Source organism: Choloepus didactylus, chromosome 2 (assembly GCF_015220235.1).
Source record: "Choloepus didactylus isolate mChoDid1 chromosome 2, mChoDid1.pri, whole genome shotgun sequence".
Taxonomy (NCBI): domain Eukaryota; kingdom Metazoa; phylum Chordata; class Mammalia; order Pilosa; family Megalonychidae; genus Choloepus; species Choloepus didactylus.
This window is the reverse complement of record NC_051308.1, coordinates 216,611,246-216,632,265: the sequence shown is the minus strand read 5'-3', so window position 1 is coordinate 216,632,265 and position 21,020 is coordinate 216,611,246. Positions and strand designations below refer to the sequence as shown.

The window sequence follows — 21,020 nt, the reverse complement described above, 5'->3', positions numbered from 1 at the left end:
AACTCAGTGGGCAGAACCCAGAATGAAAGAGAATCCCTCTCAGGCCTTGAGTCCTAGTCAAGGAATACCAACATGTGCCCTGCTAGATTTCAGAACTGGTGTGGATCAGTGACTCCTGCATGCTTCTTTCACCATATGTTGGGTTTGTGGAGGGGGGGCAGATAATTTTCTCTTAGTTCTCAGGTCTTCAGATTGAGAGGAACTCTATTTGAGGAGCTGGATCCAAGGAGCCTGATCCATGCCTGGACCTGAGTTAAATGTTAAGATCCTGGACTTCAAGCTGACGCTGAAATGGGATGGGATTTGGGGGGGTCTTGGTAGGGGATGAGTGCATTTTGCATGAGAGAGGGACATGAAATCATTGGGGCCAGTGGTGAAATGTGGTAACCAGTCCCCAAGATGCATTTGTGAGTCCCCTCACACAATGATCACAGGGCTAACCTGTGTGACCAACAGGATATGGTGAAAGTGACAGTACGTGACTTCTGAGGCTACAACATAAGGGCACACTGGCTTCTGCCTGGCTCTCTGGCATCACTAGGTCTGTTGAAAACCAACTGCCACGTCCTGAGGACACTCAAGCAGCTCTTTGGAGAGGCCTCTTGCCAACAGCCAGCCCCAACTTGTGAATCATGTAAATGAGGGACCTTGGGAGTGGATCTTTGGATGACCTCAGGCTTCGTCAACATCTTAATTATAACTCTTAAGAGACCCTGAGCCAGAAGTGCCCAGCTAAGCCACTCCTGAATTCCCTAACCAAGAAATTGCATGATAAATGATTAGTAGTATTTTAAGTCATCATCAATAGATAACTTGTTCACTGGGTTTAAGTGGTAGAGCTAGGATTTGAGCCCACTTCTATTTGACTGAGAAGTCTGTGCTCTTAATCACTATATCACACTCCAGTCTCTTGAGTCACAGGTTTGTGGGCTGGCATCAATACCTGACCTATGGGTGAAGTTGGCAGAAAAAAAAACAACAGTAGAAAAGCTTTAGAGTCTCACTGAAAGCATCCACAAATGATGTAAGGTTTGTCTTAATATTGGCCCCAGCCTGCTTTTCAAGGATTATTTCTATATTCTAGCCCTCAGAACCACCTGCACTCCCCAACAGGCTTGTGTATAGTTCCCAGCTATATCATGAATGTCTTCATGGCTCTGCTCAAGGTGCTACCATATGCAGCCTCTCCATCTGGCAAAGGTCCATTTGTCCTCTGTTAGTTGGTTTAAATTTTCTTATTTCTTGACAGACTTCCCACACTCTCACCTGACTCCCCTCCCAACCTACTCCAGGAGACAGGCAGGGTTAATGATCTCTACATTTCACACATACCATCGACTATGCCAGTAAACACAGGCATATCTCACTTTATTGTGCTTTGCGGATATTGCATTTTTTACATATTAAAGGTTTGTGGCAACCCTGAGTCGAGAAAGTCTATCGGCACCATTTTTCCAACAGCATTTGCTCACTTTGTGTCTGTGTCACATTTTGGTAATTCTTGCAATATTTCAAACTTTTTCATTATCATTACATGTAATGGTGATCTGTGATCAGTAGATCTTTGATGTTACTATTGTAGTTGATTTGGGGAGCCACAAACTGTGCCATATAAGATGGTGAACTTAATTGATAAATGTTGTGTGTGTCCTTCTGAATTCTCCAATGACTGGCTGTTGTTCCATCTCTCCCTCTCCTTGGGCCTCCCTATTCCTTGAGACACAGCAATATTGAAATTAGGCCAATTAATAACCCTACAATGGCTTCTAAGTGTTCAAGTGAAAGGAAAGTAGCATGCCTCTCACTTTAAATCAAAAGCTAGAAATTATTAAGTTTAGTGAGGAAGGCATTCTGAAAGCCAAGAAAGGCTGAAAGCTAGGTCTCTTGTCCCAGTTAGCCAATTATGAATGCAAAGGAAGAGTTCTTGAAGGAAATTAAAATGTTACTCCTGTGAACACATGAATGATAAGTGAAGGAAGCAGCCTTATTGCTGAAATGGAGGAAGTTTTAGTGGTCTGGATAGAAGATCAAGCCAGCCATAACATCGCCTGAACCCACAGCCTAATCCAGAACAAGGTCCTAAATAACCCTCTTCAATTCTTTAAATCTGAAAGAGGTGAGGAAGCTGCCGAAGAAAAGTCTAAAGCTAGCAGAGGTTGGTTCATGAGGATTAAGGAAAAAGGTGTCTCTATAACATTAAAGTGCAGGAAGTGCTGATACAGAAGTAGAGCAAGTTATCCAGAAGAGTTAGCTAAGAAAACTGATGAAGGTGGCTAAACAACAGATGTTCAATGTAGATGAAAAAGCCTTCTATTGAAAGGTGCCATTTAGGACTTTCATAGCTAGAGAGGAGAAGTCAATGGCTGGCTTCAAAGGACAGGCTGACGCTCTTGTCAGGGGTTAATACAGTTGGTGACTTTAAATTGAAGTCTGCTCATTTACCATTCCAAAAATCCCAGGGTCCTTAAGAATTATGCTAAATATACCCTGCCTGTGCTCTGTAAATGGAAAAACAAAGCCTGGCTGACAGTCCATCTGTTTACAACATGGTTCACTGAGTATTTTAAGCCCACTGTTGAGACCTTCTGTTCAGAAAAAAAATTCCTTTCAAAATATTACTGCTCACTGATAATGCAACTGGTCACCCAAGAGATCTGACGGAGATGTATGAGATGAATTTTCATTCCTGCTAACACAATATCCATTCTGCAGCTCACGGATCAAGTAGTCATTTAGATTTTCAAGTGTTATTATTTAAGAAATACATTTCAAAAGACTATGGCTGCCATAGATAGTGATTCCTCTGATGGATCTGGGTAAAGTAAATTGAAAACTTTCTGGAAAGGATTCATCATTCTAGATGCCATTAAGAATATTCGTGATTCATGGGAGGAGGTGGAAATATCAATGTTAACAGGAGTTCAGAAGAAGTTGATTCCAACCCTCATGGATGACTTTGAGGGGTTCAAGACTTCAGCGGAGAAAGTAACCGCAGATGTGGTAGAAACAGCAAGAGAACTAGAATTAGAATTGAAGCCTGAAGATACGACTGAATTGCTGTAATCTCATGATAAAACTTAAATGGATGAGGAGTTGCTTCTTATGGAGGAATAAAAAAGTTTTTCTTGAGGTGGAATTTATTCCTGGTGAAGATGCTATAACATTGTTGAAATGACAACAAAGGATTTAGACTATTACATAAAGTTAGTTGATAAAGAAGAGGCAGGATTTGACAGGACTGACTCTGAAGTTCTACTGTGGGTAAATGCTATCTAATGGCATTGCATGCTACAGAGAAATCTTCCATAAAAGGAAGAGTCAATCAATGCAGCAAAATTCCTTGTCTTGTTTTAAGAAATTGTCACGGCCACTCCAACCTTCAGCAACCCACCACCCTGATCAGTCAGCAGCCACTGGCATCAAGGTAAGACCTTCTGCCAACAAAAAGATTACAACTCACTGAAGGCTCAGATGATGGTTAGTATTTTTTTAGCAATAGGGTATTTTTAAAGTAAGGTATGTATGTACATTGCTTTTTTTAGACATAATGCTACTGCACACTTAACTGATTATAGTATAGTGTAACCCTGACTTTTATATGCACTGGGAAACCAAAAAATTCATGTGACTCACCTTATTCTGATATTCACTTTATTGTGGTGGTCTAGAACTGAACCCACAAGATCTCCAAGCTATGTCTATACACCAAATTATAGCTATAGAATATTATTCAGTTTGTGTTCTGTGCTAGAATGTAAACACTTGCAGGTAGGAACTTCATCTTCTTCATCTAAGCATCCCAGTGTCATTAACTGAATCCCTTAATCGTTCCTGGTGGTGGGAGGTGACATCTCTCATTCCTTGCTATTCATGGAAGGCATGGAACTTCCTTACCTGGCAGGGAGCGGATGAATTCGTAGACATCTTCTACGTTCCATTTGGTGGGCTCACTTGGCAGGAAGTGGTGTCCCATGCCCACCAGGTCCCGCATGTGCATATCAGGGAGCTCCAGGTCCCGCTGGCCTTGTCGCCGGCGGGAGGTGGATGAGCTGGCTGAGATGGGTGACAAGGGTTCCTCATAGCTTGAGTTATCTGAGCAACGGCTAGAGTCTTCCTGGCTGTGTGTTAGCTGCAAAGCAGCAGTAACTGAAAGGGGTACGGTGCCTGTTGACTGGGGGCAGAAAGAAAGTTTTCTTCAGAATGTGGGAAATAAGTCATTTCTAACAGAAGTGTTGGGCAGCTGGGGTAAATGAAGGTATTTCTCCTTCTCCTACTTGGTCTACTATTACATATCTTTGAGTTCCCCAGATCAGAAAGCATCTTCTGGGCTGTCCCTTCCCCAACCTAAGCAGAGTTAGTCCTTCCCAGTATTGTAGAATGTACCACACTGTACTGCAATGATCCGCTTATATATCTATCTTTTCTTCTAGGTTTTAAAACATGGCTCTCTGAGTTAAGGGGGGAGGGTATGAACCACCTGAAATAACAAGTAAAATTTTGCATGTATGTACATTTTAGTTTACTGCTTTCTTCAGATTCTTACAGAGGTTTAAGACCAAACACAACAGCAGCAACAATAATCAAAACACAAATACACACAAGGTTATGAAGCATTATTCTAGACTGCGAGTTCTTCTAGGGCAAGACTATGTCATTGGAGCATTACTGTCTAACAGAGTTGTTGGCATATAGATGGTGCTAAAAAAAATACATAATGAATGAATACCCATGTCCCTGGTTGAGACCTTCAAGAACTCAATGCTCTAACATTCTAGGAGGCAAAATGGTGGGAAGGTAAAGGGTGTAGGCTGCCTTCTCACCTAACCCTCTGTGGTAAGACATGAATCTTCACGGGGCCAATCAAGGGTGACCCCACTTCAATGGCTCCAGAAATTAAGAATGGAGGCAGACTGAAAGTTGAGGGGTGGTGTTGGGGCAAGGCCACTGAAAAGGGAAAGTTACCTCATAAGCATCTGTGGAGCAGACCTATTAAGGGCCATAGGGAAGACTTGATCTGACAGATCTACGAGAAGTGAGAATGTGATAGAACATAATAACGTCAGCAGCTGAAAAGGAATGTGGTGTCTAAGGGTGTGTGAAAAAGGCAGTAGGTGGGAACTTGTGAGAAGGGAGCTTCAGGCTCTGCCCACACCCTCACCTGCTTCTTGGTATCCTTGGTAAGTGTTGGCAGACTGGCTTTGCTGGCCCGACGGCGGTTGTGTGTTGTGGCTCCTGGCTTCTGCAGCTTGCTCCGGTCTGAGTGGAAAAGTCCCACTCGTTTGGTGCATCCCACGTTGTACCTGTCAAAGACAGGGAAATGAGGGAAATCAGGGCACATGGCAGAGTCTATCTAACAAAATATGAATCCATCTACTTGGTTCAAATCCTAACTCCATCACTTACTACCAGCTGTGTGATTTTGGTCAAGCCACATCACCTCTGAGCCTCAAATTTCCTTCTCTGGAGTTGGGGATAGCACCACTCACTTTCTAAAACTGTTCTGACAATTCAATGACATAATGTATGTAAACTGATTGACATAACTTGGATCATGGTAAGAACCCATGGCTGACATATTCTACTATAAAAATTACCCATGCCAGTAAACTACTGTCCATTGTCCTGCTGGAGAGTAGCTTGGGGACAACTTGACCAAGGTACCAGCAAGGATTGAAGGGAATGAGGGCTGAGGACAACTCAGTCCTAGCTTGGCATGCACAGCAACCACTCAGCCGAAAATGAGTCATTGTACAAATGTTCAGAGCACAGAGTACCCGCCTTGGGACCCAGAGATTTTTTTTATCTTTTGGGGGCCTAGGGCTTCAAGGTCAGCTGTCGCTTCCATCTTAGTACAAAGACCACATAGGACTTCAGAGTCAGATGAGTCTAAATCCCCAGGTCTATGACATATTAGCTACGTAAACTTAGGCACAATTACTTATCCTTTGTGCCTCAGTTTCCTAGCCTATATAAAGGGGACAATAATACTTGCCTCACCAGGTTATTGTGAAGATTAGATGAGATAAGGCCTAACAGTTGACTTGCACAGTGCCTAGCACACAGCAGGCTCTCAATAAATGATAGTGGTTTTTTTAATTAACATTAGTCATCTAAGCTGAGGTGAAAGCTCACCAAGTGAACATTCGTGACTAAGGCAGTGGTTCTGGGCAAAGTATCCAGTGAAGGGCTTATTATAAGGAGATGGTACCTGCCAAGGGCAAGAAAAGAAGAGAATGGGTGCCAGTGGGACCCAGGAGGACCCTTTCCATAGCCTCTGTGCTGCCCTCTCTCACATCTGGCTCCTATTGCTTGGTGAAGTAGTGACATGATGCTGCTTCCAGGTAGGTCAAAGAAGCAGAAAGCTGGATAAGCCATACTTGTGACCTCTTGGGGAAGATGATGACTGGAGACAGACACAGTCCTGTGAGGAAAGTGAAGGGACCGGGCCCAGCAGTAGGGCTGAGGCTACTCACCTCTTTGCACAAGCCATGGAACAGAAGCGCTTGGAACGCTTGAACTTGTAGGCAAAGTCCACTCGGCCACAGAGCTCACATTTGAGCTTGAGGGGAGTACCCTCCTCTTTGGATTCTGAAAGGTATGGAAATGGCTAAGTGTGGGGACTGAGAAATTGCCACAGAACTGCTGATGGACCCCACCAAGATGCCTCCTTGCTCTGTTCTGCCTTTTCTTCATGTTCCCTTATCTGTGACTTGCAGCAGCAGTCTAGCTTGGAAAATGCCAAATTGCTTTTGTTACTGTCTTTGGAAGGCTGTGTTTATCCCCTCAGAAAGTACCCTAGGGTGTCTGTGTCCTTGGGTTCTTGTCAGCTTTCTAAATCCTATGGGCCTGAAGCAAAACACATGTGGTGAAGAATGAGTCCCTCTTTCTCACCTCAGAAGAAAGTAGGAGGCTCTTAGTAAACACTCATGCTGTCACAACCCACCCTATCTTGCTTCGTCTAGACGGCTAATGACCTGGATAACAGAACCCAGGAGTTTTGTAGCCTACGCAGCCCAGATTTAGGCAATGGTTCATGTGGAAAGAGTGGCCCCTTGCCTGGCCACTGCTGTACCTCACAGTTGGCCCCCAGCCCTGGGTGCAGACTCCTGACGCAGTCGGAGAAGGGCACAGCATACCTGGTGATGTCCCTACATTCCTTCCCATAACTTGCCAATGATTCATGTGGGAAAAGCAGCTCTTGGAATCCTGCGGTTGAATGGGGGTGGGAGGCTGAGGGAAAGGCAGGTGACAGGTGCCTCTCCTACTTCTACGAACCCTGTTTTCCAGGGGAGAGACTGAAAAGGGACAGGGATGGACTGTCAGTAGACTGACATGTTTACACACTCCCTGGCTCAGAGTTTGGCCATGGATACCAAGAAAGGATGTGTATAAGGTCTGCTTCTCCAGTCTTGCCTACTTTCTGTTTCAGTTTGCAATGGCAGCCAAATCAGAAGGCCTAGCATTAAAGGTTCAAGATGCTTACCTTGTAGATAGGGCTCCTCCATCTCAGAGTCAGTGGTGGTGGTATGATCCTGCTGTGGAAGTTTCTCAGGCAAGAACCCCTGTGCATACTTCTTCTTGAGATTCCCCACCAGCAGGGACGAGCGTCCCACCTAGAGGACAGGGTGACATGGAAGCCATGAGAGTTAGGTGGGAGATGCTCCTTGCTATCCAGACTCATCAAAATTACATGTATAAAGTATCCAGGTGCACAGATCTAGTGCTCCTCAAACTCTCCCCAACACCATTATCCAAGCAGACTTGCCCTGCTCAAGGCCTTTTTTGCTGTTTAGCTTAGAAGGCAAGATGCCAGTGGGCACCAAAGTACAGGGGTGGCTTTAGTCCAAGACTAATGGATGGCTTAGGAGGTTAGGAAAATATCGACTCTTCCAAGTATCTCTGGGGCAGAGATGGAGGCTGAGATCAGGTTTCCCACAACCTCAGATCAAGTGCCAGGACCCAGTGCTCATGAGTCACCAGGGCGGGACACAGCTGAGTCTATGTGTGTGAACACTGTATGTGTGAGACAGACAGAGACTCAGCACCCATTTTTTATTTCTTGCTGTTCCCCACCTTACCATCATCCCATCCAAGCCAGAGGTATAGGCACCTCTGAGAGGAGCAGGAAGAACTGACTCTGGGCCACAGAGCAAATGCCCTCTGGTGGCCAGGACCCCAGACTGCCTTATTCACTGCTTCACTCCTCCCTTTGTTCAGGCAACTTGGAAGCCAGATCACGTGGCGTGGCGTCTGGCTCTAGGGAGATAAGCTAGGGGTGCTATTCAACCTGCATCCACCCTGTGAGATCCACTGGTTTCTGATGTCATTCCAGGAGGCCAAGGGGAGGACCTAGTCTAATGGTGTGCGTGTGTGAAAAGGTTAGAGATACTTATAGCTAGGCTGCTCCAGGTGGATTTCTTTGCCCCTGGCCTTGAACAACTTCCAGAGGGTAAGAGGACAAGAACCTACACATCTTGTGGCATTTTAGGGCTGTTCACCCAACTCAGTTAATCAAGCTCAGAGTCTTCTGACTATTCAAAACTCTCATGGATCCAAAGAATGAGCAAAAAGGCAGATGGCATCCCATGATGCCAAAAATTTTTCATCAGAACAGAGGCTAGTGTGCACCTGGCTCTGGGATCCTGCCCACCTATGGAGCTGTACCACCTGTGCCGGCTAATTCACATTGCAGTCAGCTCTGGGTGCTCTGTTCTAATAAACATGCTCTTGATTCTTTTATATTTCCCTTTGTTCTCATGTTTTAAAGGGTAATGCTTGATCATGCTTTTTCTGAACTGCCTATCAATCTCCTTCACTCCCCTTTCCAGGGCCTCCACTAGAGAAGCAGCTTCAGGCTACAATCCTGTTCCCCTACCTTCATTTTGGATATATCCTGAGAATTCAGTTCTACACACATTCCTTCTGCTCTCTAACCGGCCAACAGTTTTGCCTCCCAGAGGTTTACGCATTCATAGGGATAACAGTGAGACCATGAAATCCCAGCTCAAGAATTGTTTCAAAACTGAACTAGGTCTCATTTTCTAAGAGCAACCATCTCTCACCAAACAGTCCAATGTGAACTCCCTATGAAATTGCTAACCAAGGGGTCTTGCCACTTATTTCTGATCACTGACCCCTTCTGCATCCTAGGAAGATACTCAATCCTAGAAACAAAATGGCTCTGTCATTCTTTTGGGGGAAAATTAGCAGGGAAAGAGCAAATTGTTCACATCTTAAGAAATTTTACATGGAAATGTAAAAATATTCTAATACACATCCAAAATATACTTAAAAAAAACAAAAAATAAAAAACAAAAAAAGGGGAAAAGAAGTAGTCCGTACCGGGAAAGGCTCCGCCCCCTCCTGGATCACAAACCCTTCGATAACATGCGTCAGGATTTGGGGTTTCACAATGGCCTGTGGTGGTTTATTCTCACCATTCTGGGGGGCAGTGCCGGTGATGCTGGAGGCAGAGTTTCCGTTCCCTGAGGTCATGCCGGGGCTGCTGAGGTTGGTCAGTGCATGAACAATGCCCTGCCCTGCCTCTGTATAAGGGAAGACAGGCAAACACAGAAGGGGGAGATCAGAACCAGAGTCTAGGCCAATAGCAAGAAAGCAAGGACTCAAAATGGGCCTGTCTTTTCCCGTGGGGCCAAGCAACAATGCAAATCAAGCCGTCCCCTTCCTCACTGACCTATTTAAAAGTGGTACTGTTTCAATGGACACACCACCAAGCATGCCTATAATCAGTTCTGCTACAGTGCAGCCAATCAGTTAGCAGTGTTCCCTTACTTCCAACTGTGTTAAGAAAGTCCAATCAGGTTAAACAGACAAGATTTCTGTGTTTGAGAAGTTAAGACCATGGTCTTCATGGACAAACAGGGTGACATTCAGTTCAAGAGAGATTAGGTATTGAAGGTTGTATCTAAAACCAGGATAAAACATTGACCTATGTACATGGTTTAGGGTGGAATGGGGTTTGGGGGAGACAGGTTAAATGGTGGGATGGGGTTTGGGGGAGAAAGGTTTCTTGGTGACGACTTGGGTTTTAAGAGCCCTGTGAAATGTCAAAGCACTGTATCCCAGAAGTGAAGGTAAAGGGAATTTGAGGGCTGAACCCTAAGTAAAGACTACAAGGTAGATCTGATGATTCAGAGACTGGTTATTTGGGGTCAGTGCATTAAGATATGAATGTACTCTATTTTCCTGTTAAGAAAGCGACTAGGCAGACCTGAGATTTTCTATGCTATTTCTTCTGGTCAAGGGCTCTCAGTCAAGCCCCTTGTCCAGCTCTCAGCTCCATACCCAATTTGATGCTCAGCAAATCACAGACCCCCTCTTTCCACCCCTCTGTGGACCTCCTTTCCTAAGTTCTCTTCCTCCATGGACCTGCTAGTCTTCCTCTGAGAGACCTAATAGAGTGCTCCAAAACGAGTGACGAGGGCCATCTATAGAACCACACCACAATGGTCCTCCTCGTCTGCACTTCAAAGAGCCTCTCATATGAGGTGCCTCCTTGTCTGAGAGGTGCAACACTTCATTGACTCACTTTTGTGACTTTATCCCTGCCCTTTTCTCAGGGCCATTTGCTACCATCACCAACTGACCAGTGAACTCTGATTGCCTTTAAATGGAAGGAAAGGCAGGGCAGGGGAGGGAAAAGCCATTTATTTAGTGTAACAAAGCCTATTAATATGAAGAATAACCCAGTGGAGTATGGTGGATGTGTGTATGTCATATATATACTTTTAAAACTATTTCAGTGCATTTGATATGTAAGTAATTTTTACACAAAACTTTCTATGAAGATGCTCTTATTTCATGTTAAAAATCCAAAGTATCAACATGGAATAGGAATTCATACAGTCTAATTACTGTAGCATTGAGAAATCAGGATAGACTCATTTTAAGAAAGGGTTACAATGAGGTCACAACAGGTCTTTCACCCCTTACAATTTCTTACTAATAGTCCTAATGCTCAGTAAACTAGATAAATCTTTTAGTTATTTATTTATTTTTTTGATGCAAAGGAGTTGGCTATGACACATGCCTTTAGTACTCACCAACTCATAATTCAACTACAGTAAACCTCAGGGCTGAGCAGGAGTTATCCAAGAGATGTGGCTGATAAGAACTTTTTATTTTATTTATTTTTTGTTTGAAATACAGTTGTGCCAGTAAGTTAGAAAAAAAAATGTTTTAAAAATAGCTTTAGCTTTTCTGTAGAGATGGAGAATTTACTCCTCTTCTGGAGTTAGCCCTTCTACATTGTAAAGGTGTTTGGGAACTGAAAAAATTCTTTCATATAAAGTACATGACTAACTGGGAGGCCTGACCTGAGTTAACTACACAATCAATCAAATTAAGTTTCTCTACATTTATGTAACTAATCAAATTAAGCTTTTATATTCAAATATTTAAGCCTGTATTTACACAATTACATTTTCTCTTTTATTTTAAAATACTTAAATAGGAAAAGAAACAAATATATATTTTATTTTAAATGATGAATAAATGCTAAAATTACAAAGAGTATGTTAAGTTAAATTTATTTTTAGATCATGGCCATTTCTTCCTAATTAGAACCTATTAATACCCTGATTAACCTAATGAACTGCAGATTACAGAATCACAAGATTGGAAAGTATAGTTCATTGCTTACCCCATGCTTGAATCTTCTCTATAATACCCCCACCCAATGATTTTTTGGCTTTTGTTTGGATGCCTCTAGTGACAAAGGAACTCACTACCTCTGATGCAGTTTATTCCCACTGTGCGCAGTTCAATTAAAAAGCGAGCCAAAAATCTGTCTTCCTTTAATTTCTGCCTACTTATCCTGATTCTGTTCCTTTAGACAACACAGAACAAGGTTTAGTATCAGATATGTATAATGATCAAAAACATAGACTTAGACCTGGCTTAGGGCCTGGTCTCCATCAGTCACTCGGTGAACTTGACAAGTCATTATCCCTCTGAGCCTCAGCTTCACGGGCCACAAAATAAAGATGACAACAATACCTATCTTAAGTGTTGTGTGAGAACTAAATGAACTAGTACGTAGTAGTGGAGTGCTAGTACACCTGGGAAATGCTCAGGACATAGCTGATGCCACTCTGGGGTCATGAAAGATATCACTCAAGACCCCTGTCATCTCTCCTCCAGGCCAAACCTCCTCTGCTTTCGACTGTTTCTTATATAAAAAAGTCACAAGTTCATCATCACCCCAGGTTTTTACCTACATCTTTTAAAGTTAGGTACCAAGTCAACACTAAACATAATTATCCCAACTACAGTCATCTAAAAGATTTGGTTACTAAGATTTGTTGTTTGGTAATGGGAGATAAATGATGCCTCTGCTTTAGTTTATAAAACTGAAGTTTATAATACTTCTATGGAATTAAATCATTTTCCTCTGAACTCTGGGATCATTCCCCACCTCCAACCTTTCACTGATATTCATCACCAAACAGCTTCTGATATCTTGTCTCCTTTTATGGGATCTCTGCTCAAGTCCTCTTCCCCCTCCACCCCTTTCCTCATACAAATATGCTAGTGAACAGATACATTCACCAGCTGAGAAGTTACAGAGCCAAAGCATAACTCTGGGAAGCAAAGAAAGTTTTGGAATCTGAGTTTTAAAAAAAGAAAAGGATCTTATTAAGAGAAAGAACAAACTAATAAATCCTTTGACACATTAGAAACCATCATTCTCTGTAACTGTGGGGTAGGTTACAGCAGAGACAGAATTCAAGGGAGAAAGGGAGAGTTTTACATATACACAAAGGTCTGCAACCATTTTGCTTTGCAGTCATCTTGTAGGCCAGTACCTTATCATTAGCTTTAGGAACAAAGGAGTTTGGGCTATTTCTGGAACAACCAAACACAATCTCATCCTCTGCCAAGCTCAGCACACTGAGATTAATTTAATCTGCTTCTCACTCTCTCAGACTACTTTGTGGCCTGCTCTGGGGAAAGAGAGCAGTTAAACAGTGAAACTTGCTGAAACCTGCCCTGCTGGCCTTGAGACCAGATAAAAGAGGGAGAAAAAGAAATACTCTATCTTTGGAACTTACTCTTTACTCAATTCAGTTCTCTTGACTGATCCGGAAGCTGTAAATGCTACCAGGGATTCCCACAGGTCTCAAATGCCTTTATACCAGAGTTAGGCAACTGAAACTGAAAGTGGAGGCCAGAACACCATGCGGACCAGAGGCATTGGGAAGGGAAGGAAAGGAAAGCCAAGCTTCAGTGGTGGTGGTGGTGATGGGACGAGGGGAGGCAGGATTGAGCCTTTAATTAAAGGTGACCACAAAGGGCCAAGTATTCAGGTTGGGATGAGCAGAGGAGGATGTTCTGGGGAGTCATTATATAATACATGTCTCAACCTCTAGGCTGCTTCTCAATTCTGGTCTCATCCACTAAGCCTGGCAGACAGAGTCCTTACAGGGGCAAGTAAGTGGTCCTTCTCTATGCTCCTGTTTGTGAAATTATCTGTTTCAGGATTGGTCACCTCTGCTAGGCAGAGCAGGTTTCTCTAGACAGCAGGCTATGTCTTAGTTATCTCTGTATCTTAGGGGCTAACCCAAAGTCAATATATAACAGATGCTTAATGCTTGTTAAACTGGAATGTAGGGAACCCATGGCCTCCAGCCTTCACTGTTGATGTAAAGTCTCCCTAGAACCAAAACAACTCGGCACCAGTTGAGGTTTGCAAATTACTTGCTGAGGCTATAATGATTTGACAGCAGCAAAACTGATGCCTGCCTGAAGAAGTGGCATTTCTGGGTACCTGACTATAAAGAAGATTGAGAGCTAGGTTTTGGCCCATTTCTTCCTGCTAGAGTGGGGATTTCCTCAGCAGAAGGGAAGCACAGCATTCAGTTTGCCCTGAAATCTGGAGGCCAACTTCCATATCCAGAACTCTGGATTCCCTAGGCCCTCTGAAACCCTTATGCTGGCTGCAGGCACTTGGAAAGGCAGGATGACCTCCAGAGGCAGAGGCAGGGAGGTGCCTGTAAAATCGGCCCTGCCCTCAGCACCAGGCAGTAGGAATCCAAAGAGGCTGTGCTCTCCAGCCTGCTTAAGACACATCAGACTGGTCGCAGCTGGGCAAAGTCTGGCTTCCTTCAGAACCAGTTTGATGTTCTTTATGGGCACTGATAAGGCAACAGCCATCGATTACACTGGAATATGATTTAGCACTAACAGTTGTAATGGGTATTTCAGATGGCCTCGCCATTCATTCTATTTGCCCCTAAGCCGAGTTGCCTTGCAGATCTGACTTCAGAGGAAATGGAGAGCAAGTAGAGCTTCTCCTGCTGCCCCCTCCACTTGGTCAATGGCTGATTTCCACTTTCTCTAGACCTGAGAAGGGAGTATTTGAATTGAAAAGACTTCTTACTAACCCTGCTTGGCTGCAGTAGGAGTAAGATGGAGTTAACAAAGTTAATAAAGAATTTAAGGAAGCAGAGTAGGTTTATAACATGGATCATTTACCTCCAGAAAATCCTGCACAACAAAATGGCAAAATAAGGTCATATACAACACAGAGTACTCTCTCCAGAGTCCAGCTTACTGGGCCCAGCTATGTGGTCAGGACAGGTGACATCAGGATTCTAAAGAACTGCTTGCTATAGAGTCTACATGGAAAAACGGCAAAGTGATGCATATGTTGAAACAACATCCAGGAGATGGACAGAGGAGATGCAGATCACACTTGATCCGAGCAGCAGGCTGTACTACAAGATAGTAAGCTGAGGGCAGAATTCCTTGTGGAAAGGCCTGTGAGCCACTCTTTAAAATGTCTCTAGCTATATTTAGGCCCCCAAGAAATCAGTGCCACTCTGAAAGTGAAAAAGGCAAGATCTTTCATAAGCACCCATTTATTGACTTCCTCCCCACCCCCAAAAGGAGGGTTGGAAGGGGAGGGAGGGAAAGAGATGGGGCTCTATCAAGGTTCCCTGACCAAGGCCATTAATTAAAGAGATTCATTTGTTTAACAGCTTTCTTTAAAATGCAAATACACACCTTCAGTCATTCACACCTTACTGGGAATCATTGACTCTGATAAGTAGATTGCTTTCCTCCCAGTTTAGGGAACAGAAGGTATGGTGGTGGTGGTGGTGGTGGGGTGAGGATAGAGAGTCATCGGTTTTGGATCCTGGGGCATTTAGAATCACTGGATCGTAGAGGATTAGAGGAAGAAAGACCCTGAATCTAATATCTTAATTTCCCAGATGAGACAAGTAGGCCTCAGAAGTGAGGAGACTTTACCAAGGGTACAAAAGTCAGTCAGTGGCAGAGCCCAGAGCAGGACTAGGACTCAGTTCTTTAGATTTCCTTGGTGGGCTGCTGAAGTGCAGGGAAGGGTGTGCTTTGGTTAGCTATGAGACAGAATGAGGACATCTGGGAAAAAGGGGGCAGGAAATGTAAATCGCATTCTGGAATGTTTTGAAGCAGAAGCCAGACATTTATGGGCTGGAGAATAATTTAGGTGAGTGATTCCAAAATGGGATTTCTGATCTACTAAAGAAGGGAATCCCTGAACACAGTAATTAGGACCCATGAGCTAGATTCTGTATTTCAAGAAGCCTAAAAGGAAATAGCACACATACCTTCAAGAGGACTAAACATGCCATTGGTTTAATAACATAGTTCCCTGATTCTAAAATGCCATCAGTTGCTCAGATGACCCATTTTCCCCTACAAGTTTCTGCACTAAATTCACATATTGATTATACACGCACCTCAACTGCAGACTGTATATAATGAAAATGTGTCTTTTAGAATGAAGGTAAGAGTAAATGCCATTATATTTGGAAATAGATAGAGGTGATGATAGCACATTATAGTGAGTATACTTAATAGCGATGATATGTGGGTGCAACTGTGGTTGAAAGGGAAAGCTTAAGGTCGTATATGTCACTAGAAGGAAAGCCAGAGGATGAAACACGGGGGTATATAATATGGTGAACACTCTTGAGGGTGAAAATGTTCTAGAATTGATTGTGGTAATGAATGCACAACTGTGAACTTACTAGACAACGGCTGTACACTTTAGATGGATTATATGGTATGATAGACAATGGTTGTACACTTTAGATGGATTGTATGGTATGTGAATTTATCTCAATAAAACTGTTTAAAAAAAACTCAAAAAGAGTAAACACCATTTATTTGGAAGACTGTCTTCTAAAGCACACACAAAAGGTGCACTTGGTGGTGGAAAACTGTAGGCTCCTTCCCACCCTGGGGTCTCCAGGGTACCAGAAGGCAGAAGGATGCAAAGCCAAAAGTTTATAAGCTTTTCAATATTGCTAAGGACCAAGCTGTCAGGCACAAAAGACCATCTTAAGGGCCCACAGCAGGCTGTGGCTCTCCTGCACAGATGCTGTGATCATCCTGCCCCTCAGGGCACCTTCCTCAGCTCTACAAACAAGAGCAGCCTGCTCTAAAGGACCTTTCCCAGAGAGGGGCAGAAACAGCACTGACAGGAGGTCCCTTTGGACTTCACCAAAGTGATGAGTTTTCCAGTCACAGGAGGGCCGAGTGCCTGCAGGACAGCTGGCCAACAGAATGAGTCTGAGCCAGGTGGCCTCAGACCTGTCCTCAGTGTCAATGCAAAATGACCTTAGTGGGCCTGCGTATAGAAGACTGGAGAGCAGACATGCTTCTTGAATCTTGAGCATCTGGGAGATCGCCCAGCAGTCCTGAGCAACTCTGGTTAAGGCATCTGCAAGGGAGGGCCCCTCCTCCCTTGCTGGCAGCCATTACCATACAGCTGACTTTCACGCTGTCTCTTAGGACACAGGCAAAGAGAACGGCCCTTCTGACTCACCCACAATCCCCAGCCAAAGTGTACATAAGCTGAATTGTAAACAGCTGAATGTTTTCCAAGCTGCCACCCCCAGCTACGAAGGAAGGAATCAATGGAGCGAACAGCCGCTGTCCCCCATGCAGTTCAGGACAACAGGAGCAATGGGGGATTTCCAAACAGCTGCAAAAACTGCTTCCCAGCCCACAAGCTGAGCCCTGTAACAGGGGCCTCTGACTCCCAGATCAAACTCGGCAGCAGCACCTGCAGGTCTGCGGGGTGCCTTCCAACAGGACAGGTCAATGCACCAGGGAATAATAGCTAGCTCTGCTGCAGGGAGGCAAGGGAGAGTTCTACTTAACACTTGGTGATTGAGTCCAGTCCTACAGTATCCAGTAGGTGGAGGGCTCCCAGATATTCTCACATCACAGTGCTCTGCTATGATTTCAAAAGGTAAAATATCTAGAACTAATGGTAAAGGATCCACAGCAGAGACATCAAGATAACAGATGAAAGGGAAGACTGGCAGAGCGGATAGAGCACTGGCACTGAGGATCGGCCTGGGCTCGTATTCTGGTTCCATCTTTGATTCGTGGTGGTTTCAAGAACTTGGTATCTGGTCTGAGCCTTAGCTTCTCTGTCCATAAAAATAAGGATTATACTGTCAGCCTTGCAAGGTTACAGTGAATATTAGAATATAGATCTGTAAAATGCCTGTTACTGAAGACATTTTGAAGCTGTACTACACAGCAGTTAAGACTTTGGGACCAGAAAACCTTAGGTTTAAATACTAGCTTGGAATTCAGGGCAAGTTACTCTAAACCCTCAGTTTTCTTATCTATAAAATGGGCCACTTACATCTGTCTCATGTGGCTGCAGCATGGCTTACATAAGAGTATGCAGGTAGAACGTAATGGAATCAGCCTGGCTTCGCCACAGGAGTCCAACATCACTGAGATCAGAGACAAGATGAGATAACAGCCCACATCACCTCACCATCTCACTAGTCAGATCTCCCACAGCTCCATAGCAGAGTTGTTCTTTCCTTGGCCAAAACTCAGTTATCATTCACGTTCCTCAGATGCCCTGGTCTACTCAGGGTGTCCCTTCCTTGTACTCTTGAGGTCAGGCTTCAGGAAGAATTGTTCCCTCAACTTTGACAATAACACTTTGACAATGCAACATAATGGAAATACCCCTGCCCTTTAGGGCAAACCAAGGACTCAATTCAACTTCAACAGCTGTTAATTTAAAGGTAAAGACAACCACTAGATTCCTTTTCTACATAGTCCTTTCATGAGAGTCCATGGTATCAAGGAGACAGTGCAAGAGCACCTCAGAAATCACCAAAGAGGTCACTTCAGATAAATAAAAGGAAGAACTAATTTACCTTGACATAATACATTTATGGACCTTGTAATGCTAGGAGGTGGTTAAGCCTGTGAAAAGAAGACAGCTTAAAAGACTGAAAATAAAATCAAGGTAGATTTATAGCAGTTCACAAAAGGAACCTGGAATGTTTAGTAAATTCCCTAAATTTTTTGAGGTTGATAACAAAGAAAGGCAACCACCTTCCCAATATGATGCTTTTTTTGTTTACCAATCACAAGGCTCACTAATATTCTTGGATAAATGGCTCAGAGAGGGAGCTAACCCTCAGCTATCCTGTCTATATATTGGGCTAGGTAATACTTAATTTTGCAAATCAATCCTGCTGCTAATTTCTGTTCCTGTAAAACATTAACTGTTCTTTCTTGTAACCATTTGCTAAGCTTTCAATCACCCTACCTTACCACCACTCCACTGGTACAACAAATTAATACAGATTACTGGCAATCTGGAAGTGCAGACTTAATCAATTAAAAAAAAAATTACTTCACATTACTTTTGCTTGAATTTAAGGTGTCATTTGCTTTGTTTAAAAACGTCTTAATATACACTGACTCCAGACCACATATTGATGATTGCAAATATGCTAAATATATCTGTAGCTACAGATAATTATACAGTATTTGAGAGATAAGAGCCATGCAACTACAGCTTTAAAAATAACTCACAGAAGTCATGCACTGTCATTTCCTTGTCAACAGTCTCAATATTCAGTATCTGGCTTGGTCCTTCTCCTTATCTACTAGAGACAAGTTGGTTATGATATGGCATTTAATAATCATAATAAATTTCACTGCTAAGAAGAAAATCACCCAAGAAACAGATATTTGCTGATGCTTTAAAGAAAATCTTAATAGCAAATTGGGACTCACTTCCACATCTGGATTCATCTTAGGCCTCTGGCAATCCACTGTTTAATAGCAATAGTTTTTTTTTTTGGCAGATGTGGGAAGAATGCTCTCTTCTTTTGGACATTTCTAAACTAAAAAAATCATTTGAACATTGAAAGAAAAGGAAAACTCATCCTTTTTCACTAACTAAATAATCTGGAAGGAGAAAGAAAAAAAACTATTGACTTTACTATCCTGGTCTGGTTTTACAATGAATCACAGAGCAACTATTCACTATTTAAATTATATGCCATGCTTCTTACTATATTTTTTTATCTTAAAAAACTAAAAATTGTTAATTGTGTAACTCCTGATTAACTGTAAAATAGTCTATTTCTTGACCCTGCCAGACAATTACACTCTACTTTTGCTACTGAAGGCGGAAAAAGTCCAGAATATTTAAGACTGCTCTCTTGGATAAGGAACTGGTTGATTAGTTTCCTAACAATTCCCAAAACATCCACGGTTACTCATGAAATTGAATTAAAGATGGTTTGCCTCTGAATAGCTTTGCAATTATCAAATCAGTGTTCTAATGTAGCTAGTAATTCAAACTCAAATTTTTAAGTGTATCAGTGTGTAAAATGAAACCACCATCTACTTGAGTTGTGAGTACATGATTAAAGTTATCTTAAAAAGGCACACTTAAAAAATCTTTTTAGCTGGTCAACCCACGTTGTAGTTTAAACCATGTCATAAAAGCATTTTAAAACATAAATCTACGAATGTTTGAACCTCCACCTTGAGAGGTAGTCCAGGTTTGAGCTCCATCAAACAAGATGCTAAATCACTGACTAGAGAGTCATTTCTGTCACTGGTGCAAAGGCCTCATCAGAATTTGACTGCATAAGGCAGTCTTCATGCTGCTGTTTCACAGGACCTCTAACTTCAGGACAGTCTCCTGAGGGCTACACAAAAGCCTCTCTCCTCAACCACTTTTGTGAGCTTCCTGCTGACCACAAGAACATCATCATCTTCTTCCAGCAGCAAGATGGCACAAAACAAAGGGAATAAAAGAGAAACTATCATTAATGAAGGGTCCTTATTCTTATTTCCCCACTCTCATCTCTAACAGATGTATCTTTTCGGAAGAAAATCTTCTGAAGGTGCAGCCAAGTCTGCCTGGAGATTAAGTAGCATTGAACAGCTGGGAGAGCTTTAATATAAATTTGGATTGACTTGAGAAGAGGGGGGGAAAAATTCCTTGTTACCTATCATACCAACAAGGAGCAGCATTAACAGAACTGGAAACTTCCATCCTGTTCCTTAGATTTTTAAATTTAAATCGTATTTTGGCTTGCTGATCCACACTAGTTGAAAGTGAAGGATGTGATAGGAGGTGGGTAAACTTTTTTCAGCTAATAATTACTGAATGCCTGGCATGAAGCCCACAGACCAAGGAATGACAGAGACTTAGAGGAAGAGTCCAAGGCAGTCATATTATCCTCTTCATACACGCACAAGAGAAACAATAGAGATTAAAAAGACATACAAGAATGCACAGGTAGATATTCTTAATTCTGAGACAGTAGTCTTTTTTTTTTTTCCCCTAAAATAAGAAAGTCTAGGGAGGCAACAAGATTAGAAGCAAGAACAGCTCAATTTTGTAAGATCATTTATCCATTCATTCCTCTTCTCTTAGTTTATTCCCTCTCCCTTTGAAAGATCAGAACCAAGGGATGTAAAGTATCTGAGGCAGGAAATGAGTAAGACAGGAAAAAGGATGTGGTGTGAGAAAGTGGATTCTGGGGCTGAGCCAGAGTAACAGGCAGGATCATAGACCGGGAAGAGTCTGATGGCAAGAAGAGAAATCTCAGGGTTCAGTAGCTTAGACTAGAAAGTTCTCTCAATGACTAGAGGAGGTAAGTCTGGAGAAAACTATGGAACTGGGCAGAACACCATCTTCCTAAGAGGTTACCCTCCACTGA

At 42.9% G+C, this 21,020-nt stretch overlaps 1 protein-coding gene across 4 annotated transcripts in view; it reads right to left on the bottom strand.

The window, feature by feature from the left end:
- The window catches only part of PHC2 (polyhomeotic homolog 2), a 134,783-nt gene that overhangs the window by 4,019 nt on the left and 109,744 nt on the right, over positions 1-21,020 (bottom strand). For all 4 annotated transcript variants that reach the window (XM_037827800.1, XM_037827801.1, XM_037827802.1 and 1 more), the window contains 5 exons: positions 9,343-9,545; positions 7,484-7,613; positions 6,474-6,588; positions 5,159-5,300; positions 3,895-4,171 (listed from right to left, as the gene is read on the bottom strand). In XM_037827800.1, the coding sequence (XP_037683728.1) occupies positions 3,895-4,171; positions 5,159-5,300; positions 6,474-6,588; positions 7,484-7,613; positions 9,343-9,545 (867 nt within the window). The remainder of the gene's footprint in view (positions 1-3,894; positions 4,172-5,158; positions 5,301-6,473; positions 6,589-7,483; positions 7,614-9,342; positions 9,546-21,020) is intronic.